The sequence below is a fragment of the Stomoxys calcitrans genome, chromosome 3 (assembly GCF_963082655.1).
Source record: "Stomoxys calcitrans chromosome 3, idStoCalc2.1, whole genome shotgun sequence".
NCBI lineage: Eukaryota > Metazoa > Arthropoda > Insecta > Diptera > Muscidae > Stomoxys > Stomoxys calcitrans.
The window spans coordinates 7,598,190-7,617,683 of record NC_081554.1 but is presented as its reverse complement, the minus strand read 5'-3'; the positions used below and the strand labels follow the sequence as shown (position 1 = coordinate 7,617,683).

Below are 19,494 nucleotides of genomic sequence, written 5' to 3'. Positions count from 1 at the left end.
TTTCTTTGTGTGTGTTGGCAAAACGTAAATCAGCTTGATGACAAGATGGCGGATTGCACCATATGATTTGTGGTTGTTGTACAAATGAGACCACCTTTAATTGTTTCGCTATGAAATCAGAATTGCACTAATCACTGATTTTGATAGATAGTGCACCCAATATTTTGTTGTTGGGCAACTGCCACTACCTGTATGAATATATCTTGGTTTAATCGTTGTTCGTCTTTGCCATTTTTTTGAGTGGGGGAAATTCATCTACAATAATCTACTGACTAAAGGCTGGTTCTATATTCGCTTTTCGCGATATTTTTCGCCGATTATTTTTTTTTTTTGATAATAGATTTTCTAGCAAAACAACTTGCTTATTTGATTCAGTAATGATAAAATTTTAGTTACATTGTTATTTTATCATTGTCATTTGTGTAGGTTTTCAAAAAAGTAATCGCGAAAAATGGGGTTTCAACGGTGAAAAACGAATATTGTACCAGCTATAAAACAAAAATAAAACACGGCAATTGTTTATCGAATAGATGGTCTTGAAATCGACAGTAAATTTATCGATATCAGTCAATGTTCGACTATAGGCTAAAAACAACAATAGCCAGCAAAAGAAGTAAAAAGGAAATAAATTAAAAAAAATTAAAATAGTAAAGTAACTCGAAATGCCAATGCCATTACAAAAACAAACCATTAATAACAAATAAATTTATAAAAATAAAAAGTATGCATCTTTTAACCATATTGAGGGTGTCCTGTTGTAGTTAATTGGAATGTGTGTTCATGGACATAATAGGAAAAGTTTGCAGCTTGAATCATTATAAGACTGAAGACTGATAGGAGAAGGTGACTAAAATCCAGCTCCAAGCTATATTTCCACATTTACGTTTGTGTTTGGCTTTTTGGTGCAATAACGAATAACTGGTAAGCTTGGCGTGTGATTCTATGACCTTCACCTCGTTTGGTTTTCTTATTCGCTGTCTTTTGGTTCATCTATTTTTAGGAAAGAAATTTTAATATGCGTTGGACAGTTCATTTAGAAGGAGGGCCTCGACGCGTTAATCATGCTGCCGTATGTGTGGGAGAATATATATTTTCTTTTGGCGGCTACTGCACAGGTTCTTCCCCCCGATTTTTTAAGTACAATCCTATATTTGTGTGTATTACTTATATATCCATTATTACAGGGGATGATTATCGATTCAGTGAAAGTATTGATGTTCACGTCTTAAACATTCAAACACTTAGATGGACTTTATTACCACAAAGAAGAGACGAAAATGGTACCATATTAAAATACCCCGAAGTACCATTTCAGAGGCAAGTATCTGTGTGCTTACTCATGGCATTCCTTTTTGATAGGAATGTCTTAAACTTTCAGATATGGACACACAGCGGTAGCGCATAAAGATAAAATCTATATATGGGGCGGTCGAAATGATGAAAGCCTTTGCAATGTCTTATATTGCTTCGATCCTAAAACGTTGAGTTGGTCAAGGCCTCCAGTAATTGGGGCAATACCAGGAGCTCGTGATGGACATTCAGCATGCGTAATCGACAATTGTATGTACATATTTGGAGGTTTTGTTGAGGAAATAAATGAATTTTCTTGCGATGTCCACGCTTTAAATTTTAACACAATGGAATGGCGATATATCCAAACTTTTGGTGTAGCTCCTTCTTTTCGAGACTTTCATACAGCTGAACATATTCACGGACGCATGTATATATTTGGTAGGTATAAATCACTTCATATGATGTAGTTTTGACTTAATGACTTATATATCTGTTTTTTAGGTGGGCGTGGTGATAAGCACAGTCCATACCACAGTCAAGAGGAAATATATTGTCCTGAAATTGTTTATCTTGACCTAAAGACAAAGGTTTGGCATCGACCATCTACAACTGGAAAGGTACCCGTGGGCAGAAGGAGTCATTCTATGTGTAAGCATATATACATACATATGTGTCATACCCACCATGAGAGATTAAATTTTTCTTGCATCAATCTTCCTACAGTTATTTACAATAACCTAATATATGTTTTTGGCGGCTATAATGGTCTCTTGGACCAGCATTTTAATGATTTATATACGTTCGATCCAAAAGCTAATTGCTGGAATCTTGTTAAACCACACGGCAAACCTCCAACACCCCGCCGACGTCAAGTTGGCATAGTAAAAAACCAACGTTTATTTCTATTTGGCGGAACTAGGTAAGCAGTGCACCAGCTCATATTATCTATCCATCAATCTATCTATCGTACATTGACTACCAAGAAACAAAAGAACAGTCACAGTGTAAACAAATCTACATTTATTTTCCATTTCACACATGATAAGAATACATTGGGAAATTTTCCAAAAGAAAGCATAATTAAAAACAACATATCAACGCACAACAGAATGTAATCCATCATATAAACAGAGGTCTATGAATCAATAGGGCTATACCAACATGTCTGAAATTGAGTGTTTTCCTTTTTTATGTGTTCAAAAATAGTTATCAGCTCCAAAAGTATCACTTGAATAACTTCCTTGTGTTCAGCTCCGAAGTTGAAATGTGAAATGATGTTCAAACGTTTTATAAAGGCTCAACTTACTTGTGATGGATATGCCATCACTGCTGACACTTCAATTATAGAAAAATATGTATCAGTTTTCTGAAAAAAGCAAAAAAAGTATCGAATTTTTACTATTTTTTATGTTCGCCGGTTAGGTTTGGTCATTGATTTCGTTTTTTTTTTATTAATCTTCCAAAGGGGAGAGATACAGGCTGATTGACCATGAAAATAAATATCACTACAATGGAAGGTTTTCATTGTCTAAAGAAAATAAGTTATCAGACATACAGGCGTATCAGAAACAGAAACAAACACACCATTAATGGACGTTTGGAAGGTTGGTTAGGCCCCCATCTTCTGCGCTATCGTGTTTTTCTCTGAACCTCCACAGTTCATTGCTTGCTTGTTCTCGAGAAGATAAGCTTAGAGCACACAAGAGAATTCCTATGGAATCAAAGATTACCACAACAAACTAACAACTGTGGCCTGCTCTACAACATCTCTTCATGTGTCAATTATTAATCTAGTGATCTTTAATCTATTTTTGACTGAGATATTGTCTTTTTAGCATCAATGTCAATGTGATTGGTTCATTTCCACCACAATTCTGGTGGACATCGAAACCTGTTTCTTTTACGTTGTTGTTGTTATTTTCGACTTTACTTAGAATATGCAATGAGTGTGAAAAATTAGCAAAAACTAATTTGTATATGCTTCATTGCCGATTCCAACGCACTTTCTGGCCCTGTGCATATCTTTCTATTTACTATGTTCGGCGGTTAGGCTTTGCCATTGATTTCATTTATTTGTAATTTATCTCCCAAAGGGGAGAATAAAAGGTTTTTATTGATTACAAAAAAAATTGCAAACACACCATTAGTGGACGTTTCGGATGTTGGGTCTCTCGTTTGCCAGGAAATTCATGGAATCTAAGTTTACCAAAACACGGCTCGGCACGGAATAGCTGTGAGCACCACACAAGCTGGAACATTAAGCTCCAACTTGTGTGGTTTTCATTGCTGTCACGAGGAGCTTAGCTGCGAGCTACCGGACGCGTCCACAGTTTGCGGATAGTGGAATGCTCCATACGGAGTAGCTGCAACGGCAGTCGCAGACAATCAGCGGTATCGAGCGGAGAGTCTCAGTGAGAGGCCGGGCGGCACCGGCTTTTGCACAAATACTGAGTGCCTATGATGCTCGATATGACAAGGCGAGTTATTGGCGCCTTTAATAGCTAAAGGCCTCTCTGTTCCCACGGCGCTCGGTCCTTTGGACCGGAACGAGCTTACTCACCTACAGGAGCTTGACGAGGATCGCCACCTAACCTAGGAAAAACTACTAATCTCACTGTGGAATCACTATGGACTGCTCAAATTGAAGCGTCCCGATTCCTGGAGCTGGATCTCGTTTGTACCCAGCTAGCTATTTGATTGTTACTTTACTTAAATTGGTTATGACAGAATATTTGTCATATTTGATTGCTTTAACTCATAATATTCAATAATTTCAACAAAAAGTAAAACAACTTTCCTTTATGTATTACAGTCCTTACCCTCATGCTACTGCTCAGGAACAACAAGCATTTCTTATTGATAACAACGATACAAATGTATTAGATTTTGAGCCATCGTTAAAAACCTTATCAATTTTGGCAGTAGTAGAACATCGTATTGATACCACATGGTTGCCCAGAGAACTAAGGTAAATCATATCACATGTACATCTGTGCCATTGCTAAACCTGGATAATTCTTAATTTTGCAGACTGGAAATTAAAGCCATGACACAACCAAACTCTATAAGTCGACCTATAAATCATGCCGGTTGAATACAAAAGAAACGAATTCACGAACAGAGTGATCACAAACATCTTTTTATAATGTTACACAAACACACAAATTTAATATGGCATTTAGAGGAGAACTCTGAAATCAATAGGATATTTTTTTGGCTTTACGTTGTACAAAAAGTATTAACTTGTAAAAGCGCATATAATTAAGAAAGAAAGTTGAACGAGTGCACTGTCTATAAAAGTATATTATGTATTTTCGTCATCACATTTTGCCAATATTTGATTTAAAATCTTTATTTAGATTTTGTTCCATTTTATTTTACTTTGGTTGGCATACACTTGTCTCCTCGAAAATGTGTGCAATTTGAAAAAAAAACATTAATCGCAACACAGCGTGCTGGACATTCTTTAAATTGCTTACCTGCTGCTCTGCCAACAATGTAAATGTTTACTCAGTGTCTACTTACAAAAGAAAGAATGCTTTAGAGGAATGCGGCACTTTAATCAAGTAACTTGACCTTTTGTAAGTGTATTGTAACCAGGGTTTGAATTACTGACTTCAAAATAGTAACAGCACAGAAGAATTAATTTTGTTTGAACTTTTTTCAGTCAAAAAAAAAAAAGCCAACTGATTACTAAGGCTCTGACTATGAAAAATAAACAAGCAACAGCAAAAGCCAAAAAGAAAAACAGAAGAACTTAACTTCTTAAGCAAACAATTAAAGCAAGCAAAACTACATGAATCGGGTTGAATTGCTTAACTGTCAGCATTTAAGTAATATACAGTATATATCAAATCACGTAAAATTCTAACATGTTTGTCCGTAGGTAGTAATTATGCCACAGCCTTTAAAAATGATAATGTTGGTCTGACATTTTGCACATACCCATATTTTTGTTGTACGCAGATTAAGTTCTTGAACGGCCAAATCGGACATATCGGGTATATAAACCGATATTCCGATGTTGGGGCTTAAGCCCACAAAATGCGCCTTTGTTACCCGATTTTGCTGAAATTTGTGTAAGACCTCTCGATGTAGGTGCCTGATATTGAAATAAATGTAAGCAAGACATGATTAATGCACTTTAGCACGTTTTAAACGTTTTTGCTTTTAGTGTTTTCTGTGTATTTGCTGAACTATGCAAGTCGAGAAAAGAGCAAGTTTAAAGCAAGAAAAATTTACTAAACCTGAATACTGACAGTTAAGAAGTTCATATTGATTCATATTGCTTGACTGGCTTTGAATGCTTGGACTGTTTGTTTACGAAGTCAAGTTAAATAGTTCCTTTTTTTAATTGCTTTAGCTGTTGCTTGTTTAGTTTTCATAGTCACAGTTAAAGCAAAAAGTCAAGCATTGAAAATTGTCAAGCAATTCAAACCCTGACTGTAATCTCTTGTTTAAGTTAAGAAAGACTAGTTTTTGTATATTTTGAGTTTGCAAAACAAAAAAAGTATTTTAGAAAATTTAAATTGTGTTATTAGTTATTATTTGTTTTGTAATTAATGATACAATATATAATATGAGTTCAATTGGAAATTATTGTTTCATTTAATAATTCTTCGAGACACTACTAGAGCCTTCCATAAGACTACCAGCAAAACAATTTACCCGCAAGTCAACTGTGCAAACAAGCAAGTAAACGTGTAAATTATTTTTTCGATTACAAAAAGTCTATAAATGTATGAATATTTAAAGTTGTTGTTTTATCTTATTATGGACCAATTTGGGGGTATTTGTTTGTGTGGTCATAAGTATACTTTACATTCAAATTTACAACCCAATTGCGGTAATATTACCGCAACATGGCTAGACCGACATACACGTTATATAGTAGCAGTTCGATATTTTGAAGCAAATGGTCAGATTATTGTTCTCAATATTAGTGGTGGATGTGAAAGACTCGTTTGCGGTAATCTTACCGCAACATGGCTAGGCCGACATACACGTTATATAGTAGCAGTTCGATAGTTTGAAGGAAATGGTCAGATTATTGTTCTCAATGTTAGTGGTGGATATAAAAGACTCGTTTGGTGTCGCAAGTTGTCTTTTGCAGAACTCCAGTTTATACACAGATTGTTCCATATATTTTCCGCTCGAAAATCTCTACTCTACTTTCTCAAGTATTCATGCGTGTTTTCGGAAATCGATATGTAAATATTTGTAAGCTAGGCGAATAAAATTCGTTTCCCCTTGACATTTAAAATTTTTGGCAAATTTAATTCGATCAACGAGAGCCCGAAATGTATTTGATTTTAAGTGTCAAAACAAAATACAATTTTAAAAATGTTTAAAATTCCCATTTGATCCAAATGCTTTACCTATACAACCACCAAGGCGGCAGGTTTAAATAGTTTTCACTAGGATATAGTAGCGCAGAGGTGAACTAACGCAGGATGTGTGGAGATAAGTTATAGACGGTTGAGCATCTATTGTGGCACTGCCCAACAATTTCGGGGGTAGGTGCAGGATTGTGGCTAAAGGGGCACCATTTCCCTGTCTAAAAAATCATCTCGCCATTCCTGATTATAGTCAAAAATGTAGTATACTAACCGAACTGGACCCGCTCCGCTTCACCTTCTTTTACATTATATGGAACAAAATTATCTTTTGAATATTCATTTTCATCAATTAAAGAGCTTTTCGTGAAAACCCATGCTACGAAAATGGAATGTGTATATCGCTTGACTAGCAGTATAACAATATAAATACATTTATTTGTATCACATATGATCTAATTTATTTATTTATGAATTCGGTCGGAGGGTGAAGGGTCATCTAAGTTTGGATGTTAGATGTACTCCACTTTTTAAAAAACTTTATTTCAGCCCGATACTCGCATGGGGTTTTTGGGAGTGGGGAGGGCCCCAGAGTGGTGGTTTGTGGGATAGACAACTTGGTCCCGAAAGTTGGTATCAATTTCGTGCCTTCTCCCAAATACCTTTTATTTGAGTCCCATTTTGCCATGGTCGATAAGTATGTTTGTCCGATTTAAGGGTGTTTGGGGGGTAGACCCCCAGACGCTTAGCCCTGAAAATCTATCAGCATCATGGTCTACTCCCAATTCAATTTCGTGTTCTACTCCCTAGTACCTTTCATTTGAGCCCCATATTGCCATGGTCGGTAAATATGTACGATTTAGGGGTGTTTTGGGGAGTCCTGAAAAAATATTACCATAGTGTTCTACTTTCAAATATAATTTGTTTGAACCCCATTTTGCCATTGGTTTAAGGAGAGTATATAGAATGAGGAGTCCCCAAACACTTGGCCCCAAAAAAAAAAAACTACATCGTGCTCCACTCTCTTTGAGCCTCAAATTGTCAAGGCGAGCAAATTTTACCCACTTGGAGGTTGTTATGGGGTTGGGACGTCCCCTAGACAATTAGTTCCCAATGCTAATACCAGATTCGTATTCTACTCCCAAATACCTTTGAGCCCTATATTTCCGTAGTCGGCAAACATGTCCGGTTTGGGGTTTGTTTTGGGGAAGGGGAGGACCCCAGAAACTTGGTCCCGAAATTGAATGTCAATTTCGTGTTCTACTCCAAAATACATTTTATTTGAACCCCATATAGCCATGGTCTGTAAACATGTTCGATTTAGGGATGTTTTGGGGGTGGGGCGGGCCCCCTTGATACCACATCCGAAATTTCGATATCAATTTTTTGGTCTTAGGTAACTAAAAGAAAGCACACAAAATTCGCCTAAATCGCACAACCCATCTCCGAGATCTCGCGTTTCTGAAAATTGTAGTAAGGGGAAGCGTCCGCACCCCCTATAAAATTTAAAATAAAATTTAACTTTTACTTAAAAAATCTTTATTGCATCTATTAACTTGCATTGTGGTTCGGTCATTATAATTTTAAACTATTTTGTTGGAAGGAGAGATCATAAACAATATAAATGTATAAATTTAATTATTCTTATGTTTACTTGAGGGTCGTAACAACTTCACTTATTAGTCGTATATCTCGGGCATACGTACGACAGCATCCACCAATAATTTTTGTTCCCAACTGCACCCATTCTCGAACGTAATCTGCCAAAGGTATACAATGTTCTTTTCCCATCCATCCTTTGTTGACATCATAAATTTCCCCGCTGTTTGGATACACCACCAAAGGTAGTCTGTCTTCTTCGGCTTTGTTAGCATTAAGTGATTTAATAAGAGAGGTGACGAATTTCGGATGCACACAATTAACCCCAATGCCCAAACAATTTTTCTGAGCATTATGCTCCTTAACAATGTCCCAGACGGAAAGGGCCGCATCTACGAAATCTTCACCATGTGCCAAAGATTGTTCATCTTTGCACTGAAAGGCTATCCAAAACTTTACATTGGGATAATCAGCACATAACATTTCGCAAAGAGCTTCAGCTTCCATTTGGCAAGGTATAGTTTCAATGGCTAAGGCATCTACGCCAGCTTCAAGACAGGCATCCACTCGTGCTTTATGCCAATCCGTTATTTCCTTTGCCGGCAAATAGTCCGCATATTCGCCAGTGTATTCAGAGCCATCATGCAAATGTGCTCCATATGGACCAATTGAAGCAATTATCAAAGGTAGGCCTGTAAAAAAAACAAATAAAAGATGTGCCCACGGTTTTTTTGTTTGCAGAAAATATTACCTGGGTTTATTTCTAAACCGGCTTGAAAACATTCTGCCAAATATTTATCCTTGGCTACATGGGCTAAACGCACAGTTTTCTTTATAAGTTCCAGACTCTGGGCAGCGTCCAGATCTAAATGTTCCATATACCCTTCAACGCTTGTCTGGTAGGTATTAGTTAGAATCATATCTGCTCCATCTGTAATTATGATAACAAAATTCGGTATTAAACATGATTTAAGCCTATGGTTGAATCTTTTGCATTAGGTTAGAAAACAAAAACGAAGATGTGGGTATGTGTTGCTCGCCTTTGACGGTGATATTAAGATAATGGGTCGACCAAAGCCAGCTTGATTTACAGCCTTTGGACAATCGACGAAGAATCTATTTAAATGCAACAAAGCTTAGCACGTTTTTTTGGCCGAGCAGGCTTATGTATTACTATTAAGAAATAAATAAATAAACTATTGAGTGTGAAAGACCAACTGAGTTTTAGTTTTCAATTCGACTTCAATAAAATTTTATGTGATAGTTGGTTGAGTGGCGCTCTGTGGCGAGGAGCCAATTTGTACATGGAAGCCGAACAGCCACGACACTTTGACCTACCGTTGACAGAAGGGGTACGAAAGAGTTGTTACGTCGCGAATGTTTTTTGGAATGAGCCCAAGGAAACCATGAATGTTGATAACTATAACTTTCAAGTAGTTGTGTCTTTTTTGGCCTCAGAACCGCTATATACAAAATAAACGGCATTAGGTTTTAGTTAAAAATGAGAAAAATTTTCTTTTAAATATATGGCTTATTTCATACTTAGAAAGAAGTTCAAGAGCAAAATCACCTAAACAATTTAAAATCAAGCTTAAAAGGACAATTATAATACTTGTGTTCTTATATCTTATACCAACGCAAATGCAAATTTACTCATGAATATTCCATTAATGAACAGGGGTAAACTTCTCAAATATCAATGAGTGCTGTCCGATTCGAGTTTAAGCTCAATGATAAGGGGCCACATTTATGTAGCCGAGTCCGAATGGCGTACCGCAGTGCAAATTCCTCTTTGAAGAGTTTTTATGGCTGCCATACCATTTTTTCAAATGGCATAGTTACTCACAAATATAGCCAGCATTAGAATGGAATAACCATCGCTGAAAATTTTGTCTGAAAAACAATAAATTTAAGTTTAAACCGTTTTCATTCTAATAGTGAGAGATGGACAGATCCAAGGCTTGGGTACGTAACGTAAGGCTACGATCGGTAAATATACACTTCAGTAGTAGTCGTCTAACTCTTATACATACTACGCCAGCGCTTATACCACCTAAACTTCTGACATGACTTTTTAAGTATAGACCGATTTAAAAAAACACATTCCGTTCTAATTACATATAATTGTGAAAACAAAAACAGATTTTTACTGGTATATTTTTGTACTCACTTTGCAAGAAATCTAAATGTGTATTTACAATAGCCGTAGGATTTGTGTAATTAAATCGAGCACTCCATAATGGATCGCCGTCCACAGCATCGCCAACATGAACAGTCATTTGGGTTCCAAAACCACCATCTTTTACGAGAATACGCCGACTCATGTTATTGCTGTAATGGTTTGAAAACGAAAGTTTAGCGATGTGATAAGAATTAAAAATTACAAAGTACGTATACGCGCTATTCCCGAATATTAACAGCCTTATGTGCAAAACTTAATGTAGACTTGAAATAGGGTTTTTTGACAGTTCTATAAAGGGAATCTGTAAAAAAAACCTATTTCAAACCTGCATTAGGTTTTGAGAATAAGGCCGTAAATATATGTATTTAGTATTTACTTATATGGATTTGGTTTTTTAGTAAAAAAAATCAAAATCAAATATTTTTACATCAATTACAAAAAAATATACTTTTATAACAATTTAAAAAAAATTAAATTAATTAATTAATAAATTAATTTATATATAAATATAAATCAAAAAACAAAATCAATATTTCCTTAAAACTAGGTTTTAACTCGAAATTAAAATTGCTAACTGTCATCTCACTATTTATAATAACCCATAAATATTCCATTAAGAAGTTGTATCCCAATGGATTAAGTGAGTTTGATACCAAAAACCCCCATTAAGAAAGAGGAGATGGTTTTCTCAAATCAAAAGTGCAGTCTGATTTTTGTTTTAGATATATAAAGGGTCTTATTTGCTATGCCGAGTCGGAAAGTTATTTTAATAGTCACATATTTATATGTGGAGCTTGCGAATCCTTCTCAAGCTCCATTGGCGATTAAGCTTATTTCTGTCCATGGAACCGATCGCGCGGGAACTTTATGGCTATAGGTTATTTAAAGACGTCAATAAATCACTTTACGATATCGATTATTTAAGCAAGAGCTGATGCCGTTCAGTGAGACTCTCGACCCGATACCGCTGTAGATGTAGATGTTCCCGCTGCGATCGGTCATGTTGAACGGAACGAGCTTACTCGCCTATAGGAGCTTGACGAGGATTGCCACCTCCTCATGCAAATGTGGCTACGACAACAACAACACTATGTGGACGTGCCCTGTAGCTCTAAGCTGAGCTTCTCGCGATGGCGATGAACAATACTTAAATGAAAAATATCGTCATCTATGGCTGCGGTTAGCACAAAAATGTCACCAGCAAAAATGAGGGGATTAACACTACCAAGAATTTTTATATCCTCCACCGTAGGATGGGGGTATACTAATTTCGTCATTCTGTTTGTAACTACTCGAAATATTCGTCTAAGACCTCATAAAGCACTCCAACTTTCAAAGGAATAAAGCTAGCTGCTTGAAATTTTGCACAAACACTTCTGATTATTGTAGGTCGGTTGGGATTGTAAATAAGCTATATTGGTCCATGTAGCTGCATATAAATCTATCTTGGACCTAGACTTCTTGAGCCACTAGAGGACACAATTCTTATCCGATTTGGCTGAAATTTTACACGAGTTGTTATATTATCACTTTCAACAACTGTGTTGAGTATGGTTGAAATCGGTTTATAACCGGATCTAGCTGTCATATAAACCTTTCTGGGATCTTGACTTCTTGAGCGTCTAGAGGGCGCAATTCCTATTCGATTTGGCTGAAACTTTGCACGACTTGTTATGTTAAGATTTCCAACAACTGTGCTTAGTTTGGTTCAAATCGGTCCATAACCTGATATAGTTGCCATATAAACCTATCTTTAATCTTAAGCCACTAGAGGGCGCAATTCTCATCCTATTTGCCTGAAATTTAGCATGAGGTGTTTTGTTACGACTTCCAAAACTGTGCTAAGTATGGCGCAAATCGGTCCATAACCTGATATAGCTGCCATATAAACCGATCTGGGATCTTGACTTCTTGAGCCTCTAGAGGGCGCAATTTACATAAGATTTGGCAGACATTTTGTACAACGGCTTCTCCCATGACCTTCAACATACGTGTCCAATATGGTCTGAAGCGATCTATAGCTTGATACAGCTCCCATATAAACCAATTTCACGATCCTGCTTCTTGAGCCCCTACAAGGCGCAATTCTTATCCGAATGGACTGAAATATTGCATAATGACTTCTACAATGTTCATCATTCAATTCATTTATGGTCCGAATCGGACTATAACTTGATATGGCTCCAATAGCATGACAGTTCTTATTAATTATTCTTTGTTTTTCTCAAAAGAGATACCGCGCAAAGAACTCGACAAATGCGATCCATGGTGTAGGGTATTTTAAATGTTCTACTTATCATTTGAATAACAACTGTTTTCATTGTTATTGTAGCAGTGTGTTGTACACTGAACCGGCAGCCCTTGAGGATGAAGGACCTTATCGGGTCAATCCGGTACGTACAATCGGCTGCCATGGGATTGCTTTTATGCTAATGAGCACGAGTGTTTGTTTTGAACACAATAACCACATACTACTACAATTTCAGATTAACATTGACTTGGTTGTCTATCATTGTTTTGCCTTTGTTTTTTTTTATTTTTTATTAGCTAGGCTAGTCTGATCCATGGAAATCTTGCCGCTTGACCCATTAAATTGTATTTGAACTTCAACATCGAAAAATAATAAAAAGCTTATTTCACATCTTAATATAATGATCGTAGGATTAGACAAACGAAGACAAAGCTTATTTACTAAGTTTTGAAACTATGCTTCTGATGCTATTGCACCTGGGTCCATTTTAATTTAAGAGAATTTTTACGTTGTTTAATAAGACGCATTCAATTTTTTCTGTATGGTTATTAATAGTTTAACACTTTTTGTTTGGTATTCACAATAATCACCGGTTCTAATTTATTAAAAGTATTCTGGATCCTTGCTCACCTTAAGAAATTTGTGTACAGATAGTTGAAAAAATAATCGCGAACTAGAAAGTTTGAGATTTGCCAGTGAATAATATTGAATTTTTTAATTTTAAGCGCTTTTATAGAAAGAACGTCTGTCTAGCTGAAAATAAAGTGCTATGGGCAGCATAAATCCTATCAATTGACTTTTATAATATTATTAATGTTGCTGTTGTTATTGTGACCATGCTACATACATACGCGTCCATTGTTCTATATTACACAGATGATAAGGTACAAAAAAAAATGTATTCTCCGCTTGTTTCGTATTCTGATTGGTGGGGTTAATAAAAGTATTGATAAAAGTGACTACAGTCTGGTCACTAGACAGACTTGTTTGAAATTGTTGTTGGCTGACCACATCTCTCCATCCGAACTTATACTTCCTCCACTAAGTCTTTTTCTATTCGATGAATAAACGCACACCCACGAGAGAATAGCAGCGCATTTTCGCAGTATATATCCCTACACATATACAACGAAAACAAATAATAAAATTAAATTGTTGTGCTAAATAAAATAATTATTAATAATATAGAAATTCAAATTTGCCCATGAACATTCCACTAAGGAACAGGGGCAAACTTCTCACATATCATTGAGTGCTGTCCGAGTAAAGTTTAAAGCTCAATGATACGGGACCTCCATTTTATAGCCGAGTTCGAACGGCGTGCCGCAGTGCGACACCTCTTTGTGGAGAAGTTTTTACATGACTGCCATACCAAATGGTACAGTACCTCCCAAATGTCGCCAGCATTAGGAGGGGATAACCACCGCTGAAAACTTTCATGATGTTCTCGCCAGGATTCGAACTCAGGCGTCAGGCTAACCTCTGCGCTACGGTATTGATAATATAAAACTATCAATAAATAAGATAATTAATTACGGATATTTCATATAGTCGGCGTTGACAAATTTTTTCAACGGCTTGTGACTCTGTAATTGCATTCTTTCTTCTGTCAGTAATCAGCTGTAACTATTAGCTTGCTTTAGAAAAAAAGTGTAAAAAAAGTATATTTGATTAAAGTTCATTATAAGTTTTATTAAAAATGCATTTACTTTCTTTTAAAAAATCCACAATTACTTTTTGGGCAACCCTATATTATTGTGTTGTACACTGTGGCGGCAGCCCTTGCCGATGAAAGACTCCATCTGGTCAATTCGGTACGTACAACCGGCTGCTATGGAATTGAGATTATTAATTAATTAATTAATTGAGATAATTATTACAAGTTTAGGAGATGGCTGAACTGGCCAGAACCAATATACGTACCCATCCTAAATATGCCGACAATGGCCTGGGACTTCCCCCATCTCCAAAACCCCCTAAGCGTACATACATATAAAAAAGTTGAGCAGGAATTTAGTACTAAATTATAATTATATTGATATATATTATCAAATGCTTTATTCATTATGTTTTTTTCTATATAGAATATTCATGTAAATAAAGAAATACATACATTGTTCATACATACATAAATAAATAATTAATCAATCCCCAAAGAGGTGTCGCTCTGCATCACGCCGTTCGGACTCGGCTATAAAAAGGAGGTCCCTTATCAGTGAGCTTAAAATTGAATCGGACAGCACTCATTGATTTGTGAGTAGTTTGCCCCAGTTCCTTAATGGAATGTTCATGGGCAAATTTGCATTTGCAATCAATTTATAAACAAATGAATAAATTTGCACTTAGCTCCAAAGCCCCCATTGATCATATGGACCTATAAGGACAGTTTTAATTTTGCGACTACACTACGCACATGAAATTTGATCAGATTAAGGCGTATTTAATAAGGTGGCCGTATCAGCACAGCTGATGGAATTTGATATGTCAAATCATTTTTGAATTCGCCTTAAAAAATTTAAACTTCAAAATTAATATTTTATAAATTGTTTTTTGAGTTTGCTGCTGTTTTGGTTATTAAACTGAAGTTATGTAATGGTACGCGTCTGATAACCTCAATCGCTATCAACTTCACTTAGGGAACTTAGGTTTATTGCGTCGCTCCCGAAGTAGATTCAAAAAGCACTGAAGAACAATGACTAAATTTACGGCGGTACAATGTCTGATATTGCAATAAAGATGATAAGGAGCCAACATGCATGGCAATAATCGGGGCCAGACGTGCTGAAGAAGTTTCTACCAATCTGCCATTTCAAACCCCTATGGCGCGTTTTCAAAGTCCTGACATTGCAATTGCTAGTTGAAGCCCTATCAGTAGTGAGAGCGATCGATCCACCTGATCTAGGAGAGGTGTCCTGAACACACCAAATTACTTCATATTGGTGAATGGCACCAACTTTATCTTTCGGGGGTTTACGTCAAGCCCATTGGTCAATCTTGGCAGCATACTATATGCTCTCTGAACGGCCACACACCACAATGATGAAACGTCATCCTCGTATCCAACAAACTTTATACTAGGGTTTCGTCAATCCAAGACTGTGCCGATGGCAGCAATGCCTCGCACTTGACTTCAAGGTTCATCTCAGGTATTCGATCGGAAACCTCTTCCCCCTCCTTCCAGGTTTCCTATCATCGCCTCGATTACACTGCGATGGTATGAGCTGCTCCCATCCTCAATCCAATCTCCCATCGCCTTAAGTCTCATAGCCGCTGCCTCACACTTAATCTGTATGTCAATGGTTCGGATATCTAGAATAGTCTTCAGTGCCCTAGTGGACGTGGTCCTCATGGCTCCGCCTATGCCAAGACAACATGTTCTCTGAACCTGTTGTATGGTCCTTATGTTGCACTTTTTCTCCATAGCAGTCCACCAATTTACTAAGGCGAAAGTATTGGTCTAATTACCCTCCTGTAGAGCCAGGGGACTATCCTCGGATTCAGGCCCCATTGCGAGCCGACGGCCCATCTACATAGTACCCAACATCTGTGAGCCTTCTCAGTACGCTCCTGAATGTGACACTTCCAATTCAGTTTCCTGTCCACACCTAAGTATTTGACCTTGTCAGATATTGAAGTCGTCTTATTGAGGAAACGTGGTGTGTTAAATTGGTCCACCTTCGTCTTCCTCGTGAACAGACATATTTCAGTCTTCTCTGGGTTAACATTGAGATCTCTGGGTCTAGCCCAGTCATATGCCATATGCAAGAGCCTTTCGGCACTTCTGCATAGCACGTTTGGATCCTTACCCTTTAGAAGTATTATAACATCGTCTGCGAAGCGGACGGATTCCAATCCCTCCTCAGTCAGCATCCGTAATAGGTTATTTATGGTGGTCACCCATAGGAATGGCGATAAAATGCCCCCCTGTGGCGTGCCTTGTGCCAATTTCTCCCTTATATGTATTTATTCCATGGAACACACAATTTATCCACCTGTTCCTTAGCATATGCTTTATTCAATCTCTAAGGACTGGACCCACCGCTACTAGTCTAAGGATTGGATCAGTGTGTTTGTCCGTACATTGTTAAAAGCGCCCTCGATGTCAATGCATACCGCCAGGATGCGCAACCTCGTGCAGGGCAGTCTCCACCGAACTTCCCTTGACCTAGGCATGCTGTTTGTATTTGAGCAGTTCGCTGGATGTCCTACTCTTTATCATGGTGTCCACAATACGTTCCATGGTTTTGAGTAGAAAGGAAGTAAGGCTTATGGGTCTGAAGGCCATTGGTGTCGCATAACATATAAATATTATTAATATTATCTTATTTTAATAGTTTATTATCCATATAGAGATATGCGATATTGACTTGGAAAACGGCGCTGAGTACAGAATATAACATATGTGGATCTAGATTTCGTGGTACTGTACTGTACGCAAAATGCTAAAATTGGTATTTATAACGATTCATTTTATATATGTATATGCATTAATTTGTTTATAATACTCTTTACAGGCCATGCCCCCCCGTCTATGAAGAGAAGTTAATAATGGAAACGATTGTTCTTTCTTTTTTCCAAAGCCTGGGATCATTAAATAAAAATATTTTTAAATTTTTAAGCACATATTTCATGTTTAATATGCAATTTAATCAAATGAGATAAAAAACTATGTATTCATGTGAAAATTATAATTTATTTATTTTTATTAAAGCAGTAATAAAGCTTAAAAGAAAGAGCAACTTTTAAATATTTGGTTTATGGAGTTATCATAAATCAAAATTGCAAAATTGTTAATCAATAACACAAATTTCTTTATAGATCTGATTACAGCAAATTTTTTAATTGAATGTACACATTTCTTTATTAAACCTAGATTTTAATATTTTCTGTGTGGGCTTTTGTGCTGCCAGTTCTAATAAAATTAGCTTCCAACTAACATGCAGATTCATTTGTTTTTATACCCACCACCGAAGGATGGGGGTATATTAATTTTGTCATTCCATATAAAGTATATATATTCTTGATCAGCGTAAAAATCTAAGACGATCGAGCCATGTCCCTCCGTCTGTCCGTTGATATCACGCTGCAGTCTTTAAAAATAGAGATATTGAGCTGAAACTTTGCACATATTCTTTTTTTGTCACTAAGCAGGTTAAGTTCAAAGATTGGCTATATTGGATTATATCTTGATATAGCCCCCATATAGACCGATCCGCTTATTTAGGGTCTAAGGCATTATCCGATTTCGCTGAAAATTGGGACAGTGAGTTGTGCTAGGCCAGTCGACATCCTTCTTCAATTTGGCCCGGATCGGTCCAGATTTAGATATAGACCGATCTCTCGATTTGACTTCTTGAGCCCCTGGAAGCCGCATTTACCATTCGATTTTACCAAAATTTGGGACAGTGAGTTGTGTTAGGCCCTTCGACATCCTTCTTCAATTTGGCCCAGATTGGTTCAGATTTGGATATAGCTGCCATATAGACCGACCTCTCGATTTCAGGTTTTGGGCCAATAAAAGGCGCATTTATAGTCCGATATCACCGAAATTTGGGACAGTGAGTTAAGTTAGGCCCCTCGACGTCTTTCTGCAATATAGCACGAATCGGACCAGATTTGGATATAGCTGTCATATAGACCGATTTAAGGTCCTAAGCCCATAAAAGACGCAAAATTTGAAGACGATTTCGCCAAAATTTGGGACAGTGAGTTGTGTTATGCCCTTTAACATTCGTTTTCAACTTAGCTCAGATCGGTCTAGATTTGGATTTAGCTGCCACATAGACCGATCTCTCGATTTAAAGTCTTGGGCCCATAAAAGACGCATTTATTGTCCGATTTCGCTGAAATTTGGGACAGTGAGTTGTGTTAGGCCGCTGGACATTCTTCTTCAGTTTGGCCCCGATCGGTCCAGATTTGGATATAGCTGCCATATAGACTGATCTCTCGATTTAAGGTCTTAGGCCCATAAAAGGCACATTTATTATCCGTAGCGCCGAAATTTGAGGCAGTGAGTTGTGTTAAGATCTTTAACAACTTTCTGCATTTTTTGCCCAGATCGGTCCAGATTTGGTTATAGCTGCCATATAGACCGATCTCTCGAAGTCTTGGGCCCATTAAGGGCATATTTATAATCTGATTTCGGTGACATTTAACACATCCGTGTCGTATATGGTTCAGATCGGTCTATATTTGGATATGGCTACCAAAAAGACCAATATTTTGTTCTACAAAATTGAACAATGACTTGTACTTTTTAGACCACTCAATGTCCGTGTCGAATTTGGTCCAAATCGGACCATTTTTCGGTATAGCTGCTATAGGGGCATAAATTATACATTTTCACCGGATTATGACAAAAGATGTTTAACATATGTATATACCCGAGGTGGTGGGTATCCAAAGTTCGACCCGACTGCCTTTTTACTTGTTTCATTTTTACAATGTTCTCCATCTTCGAGAATGTTTCGCATGTATTTAATTCTTCTATTTATATTTTCATATCGAGGATTTTTCTGTTTTGCACTCTTCAAATTCACACTATGAATTTATATTTTTTAAAATGATACAATTTATCGCATTTTCCACTCTAAGATGTTTTCTTAAGGTGCAATCATACCATATGTTTATGTCAAATTTTGCTATTGCTAAAGTTACACACATAGTGTGATACGAATGAAACCAACACATGAACATCGCAAAATAGCACTGTTATTTTTTTGATTAGAGCGGTGCTCTATTCCATCTGACAAAAACATAAAGAAATCTGCTGTTTTTGTTGTCAGTTGAATGAAAGCAACCCAAAATTAAATTGTTTTCATAACTTTATAATT

The 19,494-nt window shown here is 36.8% G+C and overlaps 2 protein-coding genes and 1 long non-coding RNA gene across 4 annotated transcripts; 2 read left to right on the top strand and 1 right to left on the bottom strand.

Moving 5' to 3' along the window:
* The first annotated feature begins 581 nt into the window (after nucleotides 1-581).
* Nucleotides 582-5,889, top strand: LOC106090351 (kelch domain-containing protein 3). 2 transcript variants are annotated; one of them, XM_013256519.2, is made up of 8 exons: nucleotides 582-921; nucleotides 1,001-1,115; nucleotides 1,185-1,317; nucleotides 1,379-1,731; nucleotides 1,795-1,941; nucleotides 2,017-2,212; nucleotides 4,106-4,261; nucleotides 4,324-5,889. In XM_013256519.2, the coding sequence occupies exons 2-8, from the start codon at nucleotides 1,016-1,018 to the stop codon at nucleotides 4,385-4,387; spliced, it is 1,149 nt and encodes a 382-aa protein (XP_013111973.1). In that variant the 5' UTR covers nucleotides 582-921; nucleotides 1,001-1,015; the 3' UTR covers nucleotides 4,388-5,889. The 2 variants fall into 2 exon arrangements, with proteins under 2 accessions (XP_013111973.1, XP_013111972.1); XM_013256518.2 differs by having other exon boundaries at nucleotides 1,795-2,212.
* Nucleotides 5,890-8,145: 2,256 nt separating this feature from the next.
* LOC106090333 (homocysteine S-methyltransferase) lies at nucleotides 8,146-13,399 on the bottom strand. Its single transcript, XM_013256488.2, has 4 exons — nucleotides 13,292-13,399; nucleotides 10,399-10,559; nucleotides 8,980-9,159; nucleotides 8,146-8,920 (listed from the first exon to the last, which is right to left on the bottom strand). The coding sequence occupies exons 2-4, from the start codon at nucleotides 10,550-10,552 to the stop codon at nucleotides 8,280-8,282; spliced, it is 975 nt and encodes a 324-aa protein (XP_013111942.1). The 5' UTR covers nucleotides 10,553-10,559; nucleotides 13,292-13,399; the 3' UTR covers nucleotides 8,146-8,279.
* A 3,422-nt stretch (nucleotides 13,400-16,821) lies between these two features.
* LOC131996370 (uncharacterized) lies at nucleotides 16,822-17,310 on the top strand. Its single transcript, XR_009397819.1, has 3 exons — nucleotides 16,822-16,920; nucleotides 16,996-17,112; nucleotides 17,176-17,310. It is a non-coding gene; the product is annotated as an uncharacterized LOC131996370 (long non-coding RNA).
* The last annotated feature ends 2,184 nt before the right edge of the window (nucleotides 17,311-19,494 follow it).

Coding starts and splice junctions, on each gene's coding strand:
- LOC106090351 (XM_013256518.2), top strand. CDS start 1,016: ATGCGTTGGACAGTTCATTTAGAAGGAGGGCCTCGACGCGTTAATCAT. Junction 1,732..1,794: donor CGGACGCATGTATATATTTG/GTAGGTATAAAT, acceptor TCTGTTTTTTAG/GTGGGCGTGGTGATAAGCAC. Junction 2,213..4,105: donor TTTCTATTTGGCGGAACTAG/GTAAGCAGTGCA, acceptor TATGTATTACAG/TCCTTACCCTCATGCTACTG.
- LOC106090333 (XM_013256488.2), bottom strand. CDS start 10,552: ATGAGTCGGCGTATTCTCGTAAAAGATGGTGGTTTTGGAACCCAAATG. Junction 9,160..10,398: donor ACATTTAGATTTCTTGCAAA/GTGAGTACAAAA, acceptor TCATAATTACAG/ATGGAGCAGATATGATTCTA. Junction 8,921..8,979: donor CGGTTTAGAAATAAACCCAG/GTAATATTTTCT, acceptor TTTTTTTTACAG/GCCTACCTTTGATAATTGCT.